The sequence below is a fragment of the Chlorocebus sabaeus genome, chromosome 9, assembly GCF_047675955.1.
Source record: "Chlorocebus sabaeus isolate Y175 chromosome 9, mChlSab1.0.hap1, whole genome shotgun sequence".
In the NCBI taxonomy this organism is placed as follows: Eukaryota; Metazoa; Chordata; class Mammalia; order Primates; family Cercopithecidae; genus Chlorocebus; species Chlorocebus sabaeus.
In genome coordinates, this window is record NC_132912.1 from 96,163,557 (window position 1) to 96,178,740 (window position 15,184).

At 45.0% G+C, this 15,184-nt stretch overlaps 1 protein-coding gene across 2 annotated transcripts in view; it reads right to left on the reverse strand.

The window, feature by feature from the left end:
- MYOF (myoferlin) overlaps nucleotides 1-15,184 on the reverse strand; it is a 171,805-nt gene that overhangs the window by 131,031 nt on the left and 25,590 nt on the right. For both annotated transcript variants that reach the window (XM_038009266.2, XM_007963586.3), the window contains exon 3: nucleotides 10,949-11,040. In XM_038009266.2, coding sequence (XP_037865194.2) covers nucleotides 10,949-11,040 — 92 coding nt within the window. The remainder of the gene's footprint in view (nucleotides 1-10,948; nucleotides 11,041-15,184) is intronic.

Consider the following 15,184-nt stretch of genomic DNA (forward strand, 5'->3'; position numbering starts at 1 on the left):
CCAAACCAGCTCAGAACTTTTCAGTGTCGCTGCTGTAACACCGAACTAAAAAGAAATCAGAACTGAGAGTTCTGCCCCAGAGTAACATCTGCTTCTGGTTTCAATTTTCGAACAGCCTGAGAAGCTACTCCAGTGAGAAGAACTTGCTTCAATCCATGGGCTATCTTATCCTTCCTCACCAACCAACCTCAGGAGAAGAAAGACCACCTTCTCCCACTGTCATATTTACATGGGGCAAGGTCAGAAATGAGTTTTATAACTAGGAGAAATAAAAGTAATAAAAACTTAAAGACAAGGTATTTTCATATACTAGGAAATGAAAAACTTATGAGCAATACCACACTTTGCCCTACCAAATTAATTTTATTCCAAACACATTTTTTTTTGTTTTTTCTAATTTAAAACAAGCTTTGGGCTTTGCCTAGGGAGTTAGTACATTTCTTTTCTTTTCTTTCTTTTTTTTTTTTTTTTGAGACAGAGTCTCGCTCTGTCGCCCAGACTGGAGTGCAATGGCACAATCTCAGCTCACTGCAACCTCTGCCTCTTGGGTTCAAGCAATTCTCCTGCCTCAGTCTCTGGAGTAGCTGGGATTACAGTTGCCTGCCACCATGCCCAGATAATTTTGTTTTTTGTTTGTGTTTTTGCACTCCACCCAGGCTGGAGTGCAATGGCGCGGTCTCGGTTCACTGCAACGTCCCCCTCCTGGGTTCAAGCGATTCTCCTGCCTCAGCCTCCCGAGTAGTTGGGATTACAGGTGCCTGCCACCACACCTGGCTAATTTTTGTATTTTTAGTAGAGACGGGTGTTTGACCACGTTGGCCAGGCTGGTCTCGAACTCCTGACCTCGTGATCCACCCGCCTCGGCCTCCCAAAGTGCTGGGATTATAGGCATAAGCCACCGTGCCCGGCCGGGAGTTAGTACATTTCACAATGTAAGCTAGGTCTTTTGCTTTTTCTAATTCTATAGCCCCCAGAACAACCTCTCACTTTCAAGTTTTAGCACCCTGGCCCTCAACCTGAACACACACACACACACACACACACACACACACACACACGGTCTGGGCTCTGTGTAAGAGGATTTTAATATACCTGTGTAAATTCCACATGCTTCCACTTAAAGAGCTGAGTGGACTTTCACAATTTAATGAACCTCTTTCAGCCACATTTTTCTCATCTGTGAGTTGAAGATAAGACTGTCTGACTGACTCATAGTTATTATAAAGATTAAATGCAATTATAAGTGAAATAGTTTTAGCATAGTCCCTGACACACAGTAAACCTAGAAAAAAACATTAGCTATGTTGTTTTTTATCAGGAAACTGAAGTAGTTTTTTCTTAATTATATCAAATTTGTCCTATAGCTACTATTTATTGAGGAAGTACCACAGTTCCCATTATAAAGATTAAGAAATTTGCCGGCCGGGCGCGGTGGCTCAAGCCTGTAATCCCAGCACTTTGGGAGGCCGAGACGGGCGGATCACGAGGTCAGGAGATCCAGACCATCCTGGCTAACACGGTGAAACCCCGTCTCTACTAAATATACAAAAAACTAGCCGGGCGTAGTGGCGGGCGCCTGTAGTCCCAGCTACTCGGGAGGCTGAGGCAGGAGAATGGCATAAACCTGGGAGGCGGAGCTTGCAGTGAGCTGAGATCCGGCCACTGCACTCCAGCCTGGGCGACAGAGCAAGACTCCGTCTCAAAACAAAAAAAAAAAAAAAAGAAATTTGCCAACAGTCGCCCAAACAACAAGAAGCAAAACTAAAATTCTACCTAATCTCATGATTGTACAAGCTGGCCACATGCCCACACTTCTTACACAAGAACTGGAATACATTTCCTTCTAGGTATATTGTTAGGCTTTTTGTTATCTCCTTCTCACCACGAGGAAAGAAAGAGACCCTCTCATATTGTTTTATATTGTTTTATACTCAGTACCTGTTTTAAGAAAAAAACAAGGAAGTAAAACCAAAGACAGGCAGCCCCACACCAGGCCCAAAACCAGGCCTGGGCCTGCCTGGCCTAAACCTTCTCAGGCTGTTCGAAAATCTAAACCAGAAGCAGATGTTATTCTGGGGCAGAACTCTCCCTTCTGATTGCTTTGTAGTTCCGTGTTAGAGTAGCTACACTGAAAAGTTCTAAGCTGGTCTCCTCTCTCTTCTCTAACTCATGACTTAGAAACCGATGTTATTCATAGATGCCAGACATTGTATAGAAGAACACCGTGAATCTCCCTGCCCTGTTCTGTTTCTCTCTGACCACCAGTGCCTGCAGCCCCTGTCACGTACCCCCTGCTTGCTCAAATCTATCACGACGCTTTCATGTGAAATCTTTAGTGTTGTGAGCCCTTAAAAGGGACAGAAATTGTGCACTCAGGGAGCTCAGATTTTTTTTTTTGAGACGGAGTCTTGCTCTGTTGCCCAGGCTGGAGTGCAGTGGCGGGATCTCGGCTCACTGCAAGCTCCGCCTCCCGGGTTCACGCCATTCTCCTGCCTCAGCCTCCCGAGTAGCTGGGACTACAGGCGCCCGCTACCTCGCCCGGCTAGTTTTTTTGTATTTTTTTAGTAGAGACGGGGTTTCACCGTGTTAGCCAGGATGGTCTCGGTCTCCTGACCTCATGATCCGCCCATCTCGGCCTCCCAAAGTGCTGGGATTACAGGCTTGAGCCACCGCGCCCGGCCGGGAGCTCGGATTTTAAGGCAGCAGCTTGCTGATGCTCCCAGCTGAATAAAGCCCTTCCTTCTACAACTCGGTGTCTGAGAGGTTTTGTCTGCGGCTCGTCCTGCTACAACAATACAACAAAACAGATGCCTTGCTTGAGATTTATATTCAGAAGCTGTTTCTAACTTTGTTCTGCATTGGTGTGGGAGTATATATAATGGTGGTTTTGCATGCCTAAGTACATATATTTGGAGGGCAGAAAGAATACTAGAAATGCAAATTCTGAGACAGATAATTATGGTCACTTTATTTCAGACATTGCAATTTTCATCTCTAGTAGTTCAAGTTAAGATTTTAAATTATCTTCCATGTCCCTACTAACATGCTCAAGTAATTCTCCACCTTCTTGAATCTATAGAATAGAATTCTAATACTCAGCAGGGCATGGTGGCTCATGCCTGTAATCCCAGTACCTTGGGAGGCTGAGGGGGGCGAATCACATGAGGCCAGGAGTTTGAGACCAGCCTGGCCAACATGGTGAAACCCCATCTCTAGTAAAAATACGTAAATTAGCTGAGCATGGTGGCGTGTGCCTGTAATTCCATCTACTCTGGAGGCTGAGGCAGGAGAATCACTTGAACCCGGAGGCAGAGGTTGTAGTGAGCTGAGATCGTGCCACTGCACTCCAGCCTGGGCAACGGAGTGAGACTCTGTCTCACAAAAACAAAACAAAACAAAACCACATGCACACGCACACACACACACAAAATTTTTTTAAAGAATTATAATTTTCTTAAAGCATTAAAAAAAAGTTTTTTAAAGAATTACAATATTTGTTTTACTGTCCATGTCTACTGATTGTGTACCATTTCTGGGTCACTTTCTATTGTTTTCTCTCTACATTATGGAGGCAAAATCCTTCCCTATGAATTACAAGTGTTTCCCCTGGTTGGTGGGAACATAAACTCTTTCTAGTCCTGCCTCAGGTAGTTTCCTCACTCAGTTCTCAGCTGAAGATTCAAGGGGAAGTCTCTGTAAGTCTGTGAAGTGCTCTCTGTCTCTCCTCTCTCTTCTCTCTTCTTTCTTCTCTCTTCTTTCTTCTCTCTCTCTCTGTGTGTGTGTGTGTGTGTGTGTGTGTGTGTGTGTATGTTTCTCTCCTCTTGGTCCATTAGTAACCTTGGCATCTCTAGACTAACCTTGGCATCTCTAGACTCCCATCTGTACCTTTCCAACTCTGGGAGACCACAAGGATCTGCCTGGGTTCCCTTTTCTTGCATTGCAGCATGGAAATGAGTCTTTCTAGGCATTAAGCTGGGAACTCACAGGGCTTACCTCATTTATCTCCCATCTCTTAGAGATCACTGTTCTGTGCCAGCAAAGTCCAACATCTGAAAACTACTGTTGCATGTATTTTGTTTGAGTTGTGTCAGGTGGAAGGGTAAATCTAATCCCTTAGCGTAACGAAACTACAGTCAATTCCAAACTACAGTCTATTTAAGGATGAGAATTCTGAGGCCTGGAGAGGGTAAGTAACTTGCCCAGGTCACCCACTAGTAATCAGTAGATCTGGGTCTCTAATCGGCTTCTGCCTGGCTCCAGAATCCCAGCTTTCAAATACCATGCTCTGTTGCCTTCCTGTGAGCTCAGCCTTGAGTTCCACATTTCTCTACAAAAGGGCATGAGCTTTGTGAGAGAGGTTTGTTTCTCTTGTGTTCTGACCTTTGTATCCTGACCCCTTTGCAGCTTAAACCCAAGTTGGAACTAGGGAGCTGTTCCAGAGAGCCGAGGCGGACAGATTCCACATTGGTGGCCCATTACCAGCAAGCTGACATGACAGCTGCAAGGTGCTTTGTAAATGGTAAATGTCATCCATGTAGGAGCATCATAAATTCACTTGTTCATTCATTCATCCAACACACATTTATTTAGAGCCTACTATATGCCAGGCACCGTGCTAAGTGCTGGTCTTACAGCACTGAACAAGAGTGACGTGGAGTTTGCTATCCAGTAGAGAGAGCACAAATGATTAAGTAAATAGAAAAGAACATTTCAGATGGTGGTAAATGCTGAGTTACATATAGCGGGTGTGTGGACCAGCACATACCCTGAGTACTTGTCTAAAACACAATTCTAACATCTATATGCTCACACAGAATCCTTTTCCCATTCTTATGCTCACATGAGCTCCCTACTAAGAAGGACTTTGAGAGAATAAAACAGAGTGATAAGATAAAGAGTGACAGGTAGGGGCTGCTCCAGGCTGGATGATCAGACATGGTGAGGCCCAATGGCAAGATTTTACATCTATTGTAGTTTGAAGGAAGGAGCACTCCACGCAAAGGGAACAGCAAATGCAAAAACTCTAGGCAGTACCTGTTGTTTCTCCTGGGCATGTGTGTCCACGTGTGCATACACGCACACACGCACACACACACACACACACACACACAAATCTGAAAACTTGTCAATATCTTTTATTTCTACATGTACAGGTTCTTGAGGATGGCACTTTTAGGAACTCAAGGGTAGGGCCAGGATGCCAACAGATCAGGGTCCCAGCCTCAACCCCTCTGAGGATAAAATCTACTCTCTCCTTCTCAAGGTCACTGTGAAGAGCAAATGAGATGAGATATAGTCTCTTCATATATCTGGCCCATTGCAGAATATAGGCATAAGTGACTTCCTATTCAACAGTATAAAAATGCTTAAAATTTTTACCTAGGGTGGAGCTTATAAAAGGTAGCAATACACTGATATTGAGAATTCTTTTTTTTCCCCCTCAAAATTAGGAGGAAAAATCACTTCTATTTCAGCAGAGATAATTGATCATTCTACCTACATTTTGTTTCCTATAGGTAGTCAGAGGCTTTTAGTATAACATAAAAGTCAAGTGTACAGCCCTGGATATAAATGAGCTGACTCTGACACACACCTGCTGTGTGACATTGAGCGGATTACTAAACCTCTCTGAGGAAAAATCAGACCCATCATATGGAGTGTGTGTGAGGATCAAGTGGGATAATGAATGCAAAGGGCTGGGCACAGCCCTTGGCACATGCTAAGTCCTCACCAAGCGATAGCCATTGGCTGTCTGCAAAGGGAACTTTCATTCTTCAGCCTCTGGGAAAATCTTTCCACTCTGACGTTTCCTCTAAAAATAACATTTCATGTTCCTCATGAAACCAAGAGGCACCTCTGTCTCGTTTCTCACCCTCATTCCCTCTGAATGGCTGGTTGGATGACTGTAAAGTGAGGAAGAGGAGAGTCCATACGGAACAGGGCAACCTGCTCCCAGTGCCCGAAGGGTGGGGAGGTCTCACTGCCCGCAGGCGCTGTGAGCCTGGGACTGCCTGGGTCTAGCCCATGCGGGTGTAGGCATGGAGCACAGCCAGCCCAGGCAGCTGGGAACTGTTTGCTAACAGGCCAGGAGCAGCAGATGCAAAACGAGGGCTCGTGTTTGCACAGGCCATCTCCATAGTAACAGCAAAGTCAACAGGCAGGACATTCCTTAAGTTGTAGAAAACCCTTCCGCCCCCACCCTGCGCTTCAGGTGAGGGAAGCGGTCCCACACTGAGCTGTAAGTGGATCCTCAAAGGCCAGAACTTTAGTAGAAAAGCCAAAAAGAAAATCCGGGCCCAAAATACACAAATATTTTGGACACACATACAGCTTATTCCCAGATGGTTAAAAAAATGTTTGTTTCTGAAATGCACAGGTAATTTGACCAAGGTGTGTGTATTGGTTAGTTGGTGGAAACTAAACTAATTAATGATCGTGATTCCCAGCTGAGGATGGGGAGGCACACTGCTGAGTAAAAGAGCGGAGGCCACGGAGGGGCAGGAAATCATGCCTTGTTCATTACGGAGCTGACGCAGGGTCAGCCTTCCACTGCAAGACAGTAAACTATGCAGCGGAATCTACAGGACAGAGAGATAATGTTCTAATTATTAATAAAAACACCTCCTCCAACGACCTGACCATAAGACCTAAAATTCCCATGTTGTTCACTCTTTCAAGTAAGTCACTGATGGCCTTCAGTCCAAAAGTCAATGCTACGGGGAAATTAACTATTAGCAGCTGTTATGCCATCACTCGATTACTTTCTCAGAAAGCGCTTTGAAGCGGGGCCTTGAAGGACTGAGCCACAGGACAGGTAAGTTTTGTACAGGAAAAGAATTGGCAGAGGGTGCAGGGTGTGGCTCAGAGGGCAGGCCTCAGCGCATACCACAGTGGGAGCCAGGAAACTTAAAGACACTGGGTGCCCAGCAACAGTCAGGGGGATGGAAGTTGGGAGGAAGGAAAGATTGAAAAAGTAATCAAGACCAGCTTCACAACTGGCTTAGAATTTACCTTCTTCTGTTATGCCTAACAATTCCCGTCATCATCATATCAGAGTAACCACGTGCTCATTCGGTCTTTTTTTTTTTTTCCCCCTCACTCCCTTACCAGGGCTGGAGCTCAGTGGTATGATCTCGGTTCACTGCAACCTCTGCCTCCCAGGTTCCAGAGACTCTTGTGCCTCGGCCTCCCAAGCTGGGATTACAGGTGTGCACTACCACGCCCAGCTAATTTTTGTATTTTAGTAGAGACGGGGTTTCGCCACGATGACCAGGCTGGTCTCGAACTCCTGGCCTCAAGTGATCCGCCTGCCTCTGCCTCCCAAAGTGGTGACATGACAGGCATGAGCCACCACACCCAGCCTCATTTGGTCTTTATACTCAGCAGCCATCAGAACACCAAGTGCAACATAGCTCAGCATGATGCATAGTGTCCCTGAACCTTAGAAGGACCTTCTTAGAACAGGACCTATTGTATTTTCTTTGTTCAGAATTATGCATGTCATAGGTTCAGAAAAATATGAAAATGTCCAGGTTCAGATAGACTGTACGTGAACTCCATCTCTAGAAATGCACACAAATGCCCAAAATGAGTGCCAGGATGAGCTTTAGGGTGGGGGGCTGTCCTCTTCCTGTCACTACTGTCATCTGAGGGCCCCACTGTGTTTTCAATAGGTCTAAAATAAATATATAATGGTATCCCAGTATTGTTTTCCTGTTTCCTAACTGGTTCCTACCTCCAGTCTCTACATAAAAACCCTGAGTGATCCTTTTAAAATATGTCAGATCATAAGTAAAACCTTTTAACGGATTCCCATTCCACTTAGGATGAAATCCAAAGCCCGTGCCTTGGCCCACAAAGTCACACATATTGTGGTTTCTCCGACCTCACCTCCTTCCTGCACTTTCACCCCTCACTGTGCCCCAGCCTGGCTGCCCTTCTCACATTTCTCCAGCATCCCCAGTGCACTCCTGCCTCAGGGCCTTTGCACTTGCTATTCTCGGCCTGGAATATTCTTCCCCCTCCCCCCAGTGAACTGCATGGCTCAGTTCTTCATTATGTTAGGTTGGTGCAAAATTGCAATTACTTTTGTGATTATATTTAGGTCTATGCTCAATTGTCACCTTATCACCACTTCACATAAAATGGGATCTCCCTTCCCCGCTACCCCTGACCACTCTCCTTTTTTCCTCTGATTTGCTTTTCTTCATGGGATATAACAGTTTCGTCTTTAGCTCACAGCACTTCATGGTACCTGACACATTATGTATATATTTTTTAGTGTATTTGTTCATTTTCTAACTTTCTCTAAGTATCATAGCCTTCAGGAAAGCAAGGACTTTAAACCATAGATGAGAGTTTTGAGGCCAACCCATTGCCATGCTGAAATAGATAAGGCATAAAATGAGGAAGACCTCAACTAGGCTGGTGGCTGTAGGTTTGGGGAAGAAACACACACACAAGCACAGACTTTGGAAAGGAAGAAAACATAAGATCTGGGGACAGACTGGATAAGAGGCAAGAGGGGGCTGGGGGCAGTGGCTGATGCCTATAATCCCAGCAATTTGGAAGGCCGAGGTGGGCAGATCACTTGAGGTCAGGAGTTTGAAACCAGCCTGGCCAACATGGTGAAACCCTGTCTCTCCTAAAAATACAAAAGTTAGCTGGGCATGGTGGTGCACACCTGTAATCCCAGCTACTCAGGAGGCTGAGGCAGGAGAATCACTTGAACCTGGAAGGCAGGGGTTGTAGTAAGCCAAGATCATGCCACTGCACTCCAGCCTGGGTGACAGAGTGAGACTCTGTCTCAAACAAAACAAAACAAAACAAACAAACAAACAAAAAGCAAGAGGGAGTGGGTGCAGAAAGGTTTGAAGTTTTAAGCCCAGGATCTGAAACCATCCTGTCCAATATGGTGGCCACTAGCCACACTTGGCTACAGAGCACTTGAAATGTGGTTAGTCTCTGAATTGAGAGGTGCTGTAAATGTGAAGTAAACACTTCCAAAGCCTGAGTAAGAGAAAGAATGTGTGCAGAATATCACAATGATTCAAACACATTGATTACATGTTGGAATAACATTTTGGATCTGCTGAGTTAAATATATTATTAAAATTGATTTCACCCATTTCTTTATATTTGTGTTAATCTGGCAACTAGAAAATTTTAAATTGCATATGCACCCTGCACTGTATTTCTGTTGGAGAGACCTGGTCTAGAATATAAACAATGGTACTATTTGCAGAAAGAAGAAAGCAAAGAAGAGGAGGACCTAGTCTTAGTAACATGCAGGAGGCTAGTGTGAGGCCCTCCCCTCCCCTTCCCCAAAACTTTGAAATATGGGAAATAAAACTGGCTTTTGGGAGTTGGGGTGGGGAATAAATAATCATATAACAGTTCACAGCTGAGATATACAACAGAACCTTAAAAAGTTAGAATAGTTTCCAGTGCAAGAGAGTGGGACCAGAACCTGCCAGAGTGTATGCAGGTATGTATTTATTTATTTAGAGATGGGGTCTCACTATATTACCCAGGCTGGTTTCCAACTCCTTGGCTCAAGTGATCCTTCCACCTCAGCCTCCCAAAGTGCTAGGATTATAGGCATGAGACACCACACCCGTCCCAGAATGTATTTATATAGTTACAGAAAAATATGCAGGGGGCATCAGTCAGCAACGGAGAATGGTAAAAAGGATCTCATCAAAGGCAAACATGGGAGTGCCTATCAAAGCACTGTCCAGGGAGTCCATGCCTGTGCAGACTGTCTTATTCTGATGCCGGTAAGCAGAAGACCCCAATAACTGGAGTGACCATCTAATTTACTGTACCCCTGTAATCCCAGCACTTTGGGAGGCTGAGGGGGACAGATTAATTGAGGCCAAGAGTTCGAGACCAACCTGGCCAACATGGTGAAACCTCATCTCTACTAAAAAACACAAAAAAAGGCCGGGTGCAGTGGCTCACACCTGTAATCCCAGCACTTTGGGAAGCCAAGGTAGGCGAATCATGAGGTCAGGAGTTCGAGATCAGCCTGACCAACATGGTGAAACCCCATCTCTACTAAAAATGCAAAAATTAGCCAGGCATGGTGGCACACGCCTGTAGTCCCAGCTACTCAGGAGGCTGAGGCACAAGAATCACTTGAACATGGGAGGCGGAGGTTGCAGTGAGCCGAGACTGCGCCACTGCACTCCAGCCTGGGTGACACAGCGAGACTCCGTCTCAAAAAAAAAAAAAAAAATCTTTGGTCTCTTGTGAACTTGGTTAGTTTGAGTTGGTAACATAAGACTGGGTCTAAGTCTACAAGGCCAAAGTCCAGATCCAGGGCTAGGGTGAATTTATTCATACTAAGGTCCTTCTGTCCCATGGGGAGCTGTTGGGGAAGTCTCCCAACTTTACCCAGAGGACAACCCTCAGTGTCACCACGGGCACCACCGTGACCCTTCCCCATGTGAAAGGAAAGAGGCAGTAAGGCAAGGATTAAGGTCTGTTTAGGTCTGTTGGGATTAAAAGGCGAAGGAGACATTACAATGGAAATGGGGCTGAAAGTAAAACTTGAATGAGATGTGTATGGGCCACAAATAATCAGAAGAAGTGATCTGGGTTGTATGCATTATCACTACAGTTCAGATAAACTACCAGAGGTAGGAAGTGCAGTTAATCAAGAAGTTGCGGGCGTGTGAACAGCCTTCACTCTAAGTGCCAAGTTTGATAGACTAGTGGTGGCTCGGTGTTCGCAGCTTTTTAGGAAAAAAGTAGTCAGTGGGAAAAAGTGCTGTGATGGATTAGCCACATCTGCTATTGGCTCAGAAGGGAGCAGGGCATGGAATTAAAGCACATTTATAGTGGAAGGATTATAATATGTTATTAAAGATGTGTCTCTTCAACAAAATAAACAACAGTGAGATAGTAATACATAAAATGAGAAAAACAGGTGAAAACAACTTACTTATTTTGTCCAATTGTCTCGAAATCTTTCACAATAATCCCAAGGGAAGATGAAAAGTCCAGTGGTATACCCCTCAAGTCAAACTCCAAAATCTGTTCACAGAAAGGATTTGGGAGAAAAAAAAAAAAAAAAAAAAGGCTGTTAAAAGGAGCAGAGATTACACTAAGATGCACCAGTTACCACATGGTGGGTCATTATTTTCACCAATGACAATCTTTTGAAGTTAGGCAGAAATTATTAAATTCTAAACCTTAAGGTAGCTGAGGGGGTGGGAAGGCAAACCAGATGTTGACTTGGAGGACCTGTAGACAACTCCTGGCTTCCTGCTTTCTAGGTTCTGTGGCTTCAGCCGGGTCACCACACACCCCTGCCTCATACTCAAGAGCTGGGCTCAACACCTACCACAACTGCTGAAAGAATAAAATGCAGGGTGTATGTGAAAACATTTTCTTCAATGGCTAGTTTTAAATTATCTGCTCTTCTTAATCATACTACTATCAAACAAAGAAGATGAATAATCTAAGAAAACATTTTCTAAAGTGCCTCTCATTTTAAGTTCCACTATGGTAGGTCAATGCTATAATACACCGACCTTTCTGAGTCTCATTTTAATGCAGTAGGTGACTTGCTAATGACAAATGTAAAAACAAAAAAGATTGATAAAGCGTCACTGATGCCTTTGATTGATTAGGTAATACATGAATTAAATAAATTAAATGATGACTTGATCCTCCTTGTAGTGGGCTTGGAATGGAAGGAAAGCTTGTTTCAGAACTTCCAAAAAAATTATTTTCAGAACTTTAAAAAAAAAAAAACAAGTTCTCAGTCTCCTCAGTAGCTGGGGATTACAGGTGCACACCACCATGCCTAGCTAATTTTTCTTTTCTTTTCTTTCTTTTTTTTTTTTTTTTGAGACAGAGTCTTGCTTTGTTGCCCAGGCTAAAGTGCAGTGGCACAGTCTCGGCTCACTGCAACCACTGCTTCCTGGGTTCAAGCGATTCTCCTGTCTCAGCCTCCTGAATAGCTGGGATTACAGAAGCCTGCCACCATGCCCTGCTAATTTGTGTATTTTTAGTAGAGATGGGGTTTCACCATGTTGGCCAGGCTGGTCTCGAACTCCTGACCTCGTGATCCACCCGCCTCGACCTCCCAAAGTCCTAGGATTACAGACGTGAGCCACTGCATCTGGCCAATTTTTGTATTTTTAATAGACATAGGGTTTCACCATGTTGGCCAGGCTGGTCTCGAACTCCTGACCTCATGTGATCCACCCGTCTTGGCCTCCCAAAGTGCTGGGATTGCAGGCATGTGCCACTGCACCTGGCCCCAGAGCTTCTATTAGAACACGCCCAGGTTGGGAATGGTGGCTCATACCTGTAACTCCAGCACTTTGGGAGGCTGAGGCAAGGAGTTCGAGACCAGCCTGGGCAACATAGTGAGATTCTATCTCTATGAAAAATTTAAAAATCAGCAGAGCCTGGTGGTGTGTGCCTGTAGTCCCAGCTGCTTGGGAGGCTGAGGCGGGAGGATCGCTGAGCCCAGTTAGTTATGGCTGCAGTTAGTTATGACTGTGCCATTGCACTCTAGCCTGGGTGACAGAGCAAGACCCTGTCTCAAAAAAGAAAAAAAGAGCCGGGTGCAGTGGCTCACGCCTGTAATCCCAGCACTTTGGGAGGTCAAGGCAGGTGGATCACCTGAGATCAGGAGTTCGAGACCAGCCTGACCAACATGGTGAAATCCCATCTCTACTAAAAATACAAAATTAGCCAGGCGTAGTGGCACATGCCTGTAATCCCAGTTACTTGGAAGGCTGAGGCAGGAGAATCACTTGAACCCAGGAGGTGGAAGTTGCAGTGAGCCAGGATCGCACCATTGCACTCAAGCCTGGGCAACAAAAGAAAAATGAAAAAAAAAACACCCGGCACCAGCAATCCCAGTGGGTCTGGGGTTGACATTTCATTTGTGTTTGGTTTCAGTTATATAACAGTTTACTTGATAAGTACATCTGTAATACGAAAGGAAAGGGAAAAAAAATGTTGGAAACAAAATGGAATAAGATGGCTGATTCCCTGCAGAGGACATGGGAACTCGCACGAGAGCACATCTCTCTCTGCAATTGGTCATGTGGCTTGATCTCAAATATAAAGAGACGAGTTGGGATGATTCAAAATCTGAAGTAGGAAGCACTCTCACATAAATGTGTTTTTCATTTGCTTTATTCTTGGAGCTCTGTGTCAGGTGCTAGGAATCCGCAGTGACCAACCCAAGGGGTCTCTTGCTCTCATGGAGCTTGTAGTCCAGCTGACTGTGTTCTGGGTTCTGGAGAAATTACAGATAAGTGAAATTCCCTCTCAACCTGCCTGAGACCTGCCAGGCGTTTCAGAAAGGCATTAAAAAGGCTGGTCACAGTGGCTCACGCCTGTAATCTCAGCACTTTGGGAGGCCAAGATGGGAAAATGGCTTGAGCCCAGGAACTCAAGACCAGCCCGGGCAACACAGCAGGATGTAATCTCTACAAACGTTTTTTAAAATTAGCTGGGCATGGTGGCCTATACCTGTAGTCCCAGCTATTCAGGAGGCTAAAGCAGGGGGATCGCTTGGGCCCGGGAGATCGAGGCTGCAGTAAGATGTGATTGCACCACTGCACTCCAGTCTGGGTGACAGAGTGAGACCCTGTCTTTTTTTAATTAAAAAAAAAAAAAAAAAAAAAAAAGGCCAGGCGCGGTGGCTCACGCCTGTCATCCCAGCCCTTTGGGAGGCTGAGGCAGGCGGATCACGAACCATCCTGGCTAACACGGTGAAACCCCGTCTCTACTAAAAATACAAAAAATTAGCCGGGCGTGGTGGCGGGCGCCTGTAGTCCCAGCTCCTCGGGAGGCTGAGGCAGGAGAATGGCGAGAACTCAGGAGGCGGAGCTTGCGGTGAGCCGAGATCTCACCACTGCACTCCGGCCTAGGCAACAGAGTGAGACTCTGTCTCAAAAATAAATAAGTAAATACAAAATAAAAAACTCTAGGCTTGGTGATTTACGCGTGTAATCCCAGCACTTTGGGAGGCCAAGCGGGTGGATCACCTGAGGTCGAGACTTCGAGACCAGCCTGACCAACATGGAGAAACCCCGTTTCTACTAAAAATACAAAATTAGTTGGGCGTGGTGGCACATGCCTGTAATCCCAGCTACTCAGGAGGCTGAGGCAGGAGAATCGCTTGAACCGGGGAGGCGGAGGTTGCCGTGAGCAACCTGCACTCCAGCCTGGGCAACAAGAGTGAAACTCTGTCTCAACGCCCACCCCCCCCCCCCCCAAAACAACAACAACAACAAAAAAACAAGGCATTAAAAAGTTTTTTGTTTCACTTCATTCAAGGATAAAAGGTCTAGCCAGGCGCAATGGTTTACACCTGTAATCCCAGCACTTTGGGAGGCTGAAGCAGGTGGATCACTGGAGCTCAGTAGTTCAAGACCAACCTGGGCAACACAGCAAAAGCCCATCTCTACAAAAAAACTTAGTTGGGGTGTGGTGCGCGCTTGTGGTCCCAGCTACTCAGGAGGCTGAGGTGGGAGGATCACCTTGAGCCCAGGAATTCAAGGCAGTATTGAGCTTTAATCATGCCACTGCACTCCAACCTGAGGGAGACTCTCTCAAAAAAAAAAAAAAAAAAAAAAAAAGATAAGGGTCTAGTCTGTATCTTATAGAGATTGAAACTAGTTGGGAGAGAAAGGTGGGTGGGTGGAGGGGAGCCTTCATGGCCTGGTGACTTGGTGAAAATAACAAAGACATTCATTATTGCTCTTGTCCAGGGAGGTTTGACTCAGCTTTTGAAAAACACAATGGAGCTGGCCATCAACTATTAAAAAGTTAAAGTTTCATGAATAATTGGGTGGTTTAAAAAAATGAGAGAGAGAGAGTAGGAAAATCCTATTCAGTGGGAAGAATTAAATTGTTTCACGTATTTGTGAATATATTAAACACTGAAACACTTCTAAAATAGATATAAGGTCAACAGCTGGGGGAGGTAAATAAGTTATATATCTTCAGTAGAATATTACACAGTCATTAAAATACTTTTGAATTGAATGATATGGGCATATGCTCAGGATATAATAGTAAGAAAGTGTAGGAGAGGAAATCATTTGCTATATGATGCTAGTTTGTGTATCAGATGTCAGATTTTATTAAATACATTCCTCCAATAAACACTTGGTGATACATCACAGATGTTAATAGTAGGTGCCTC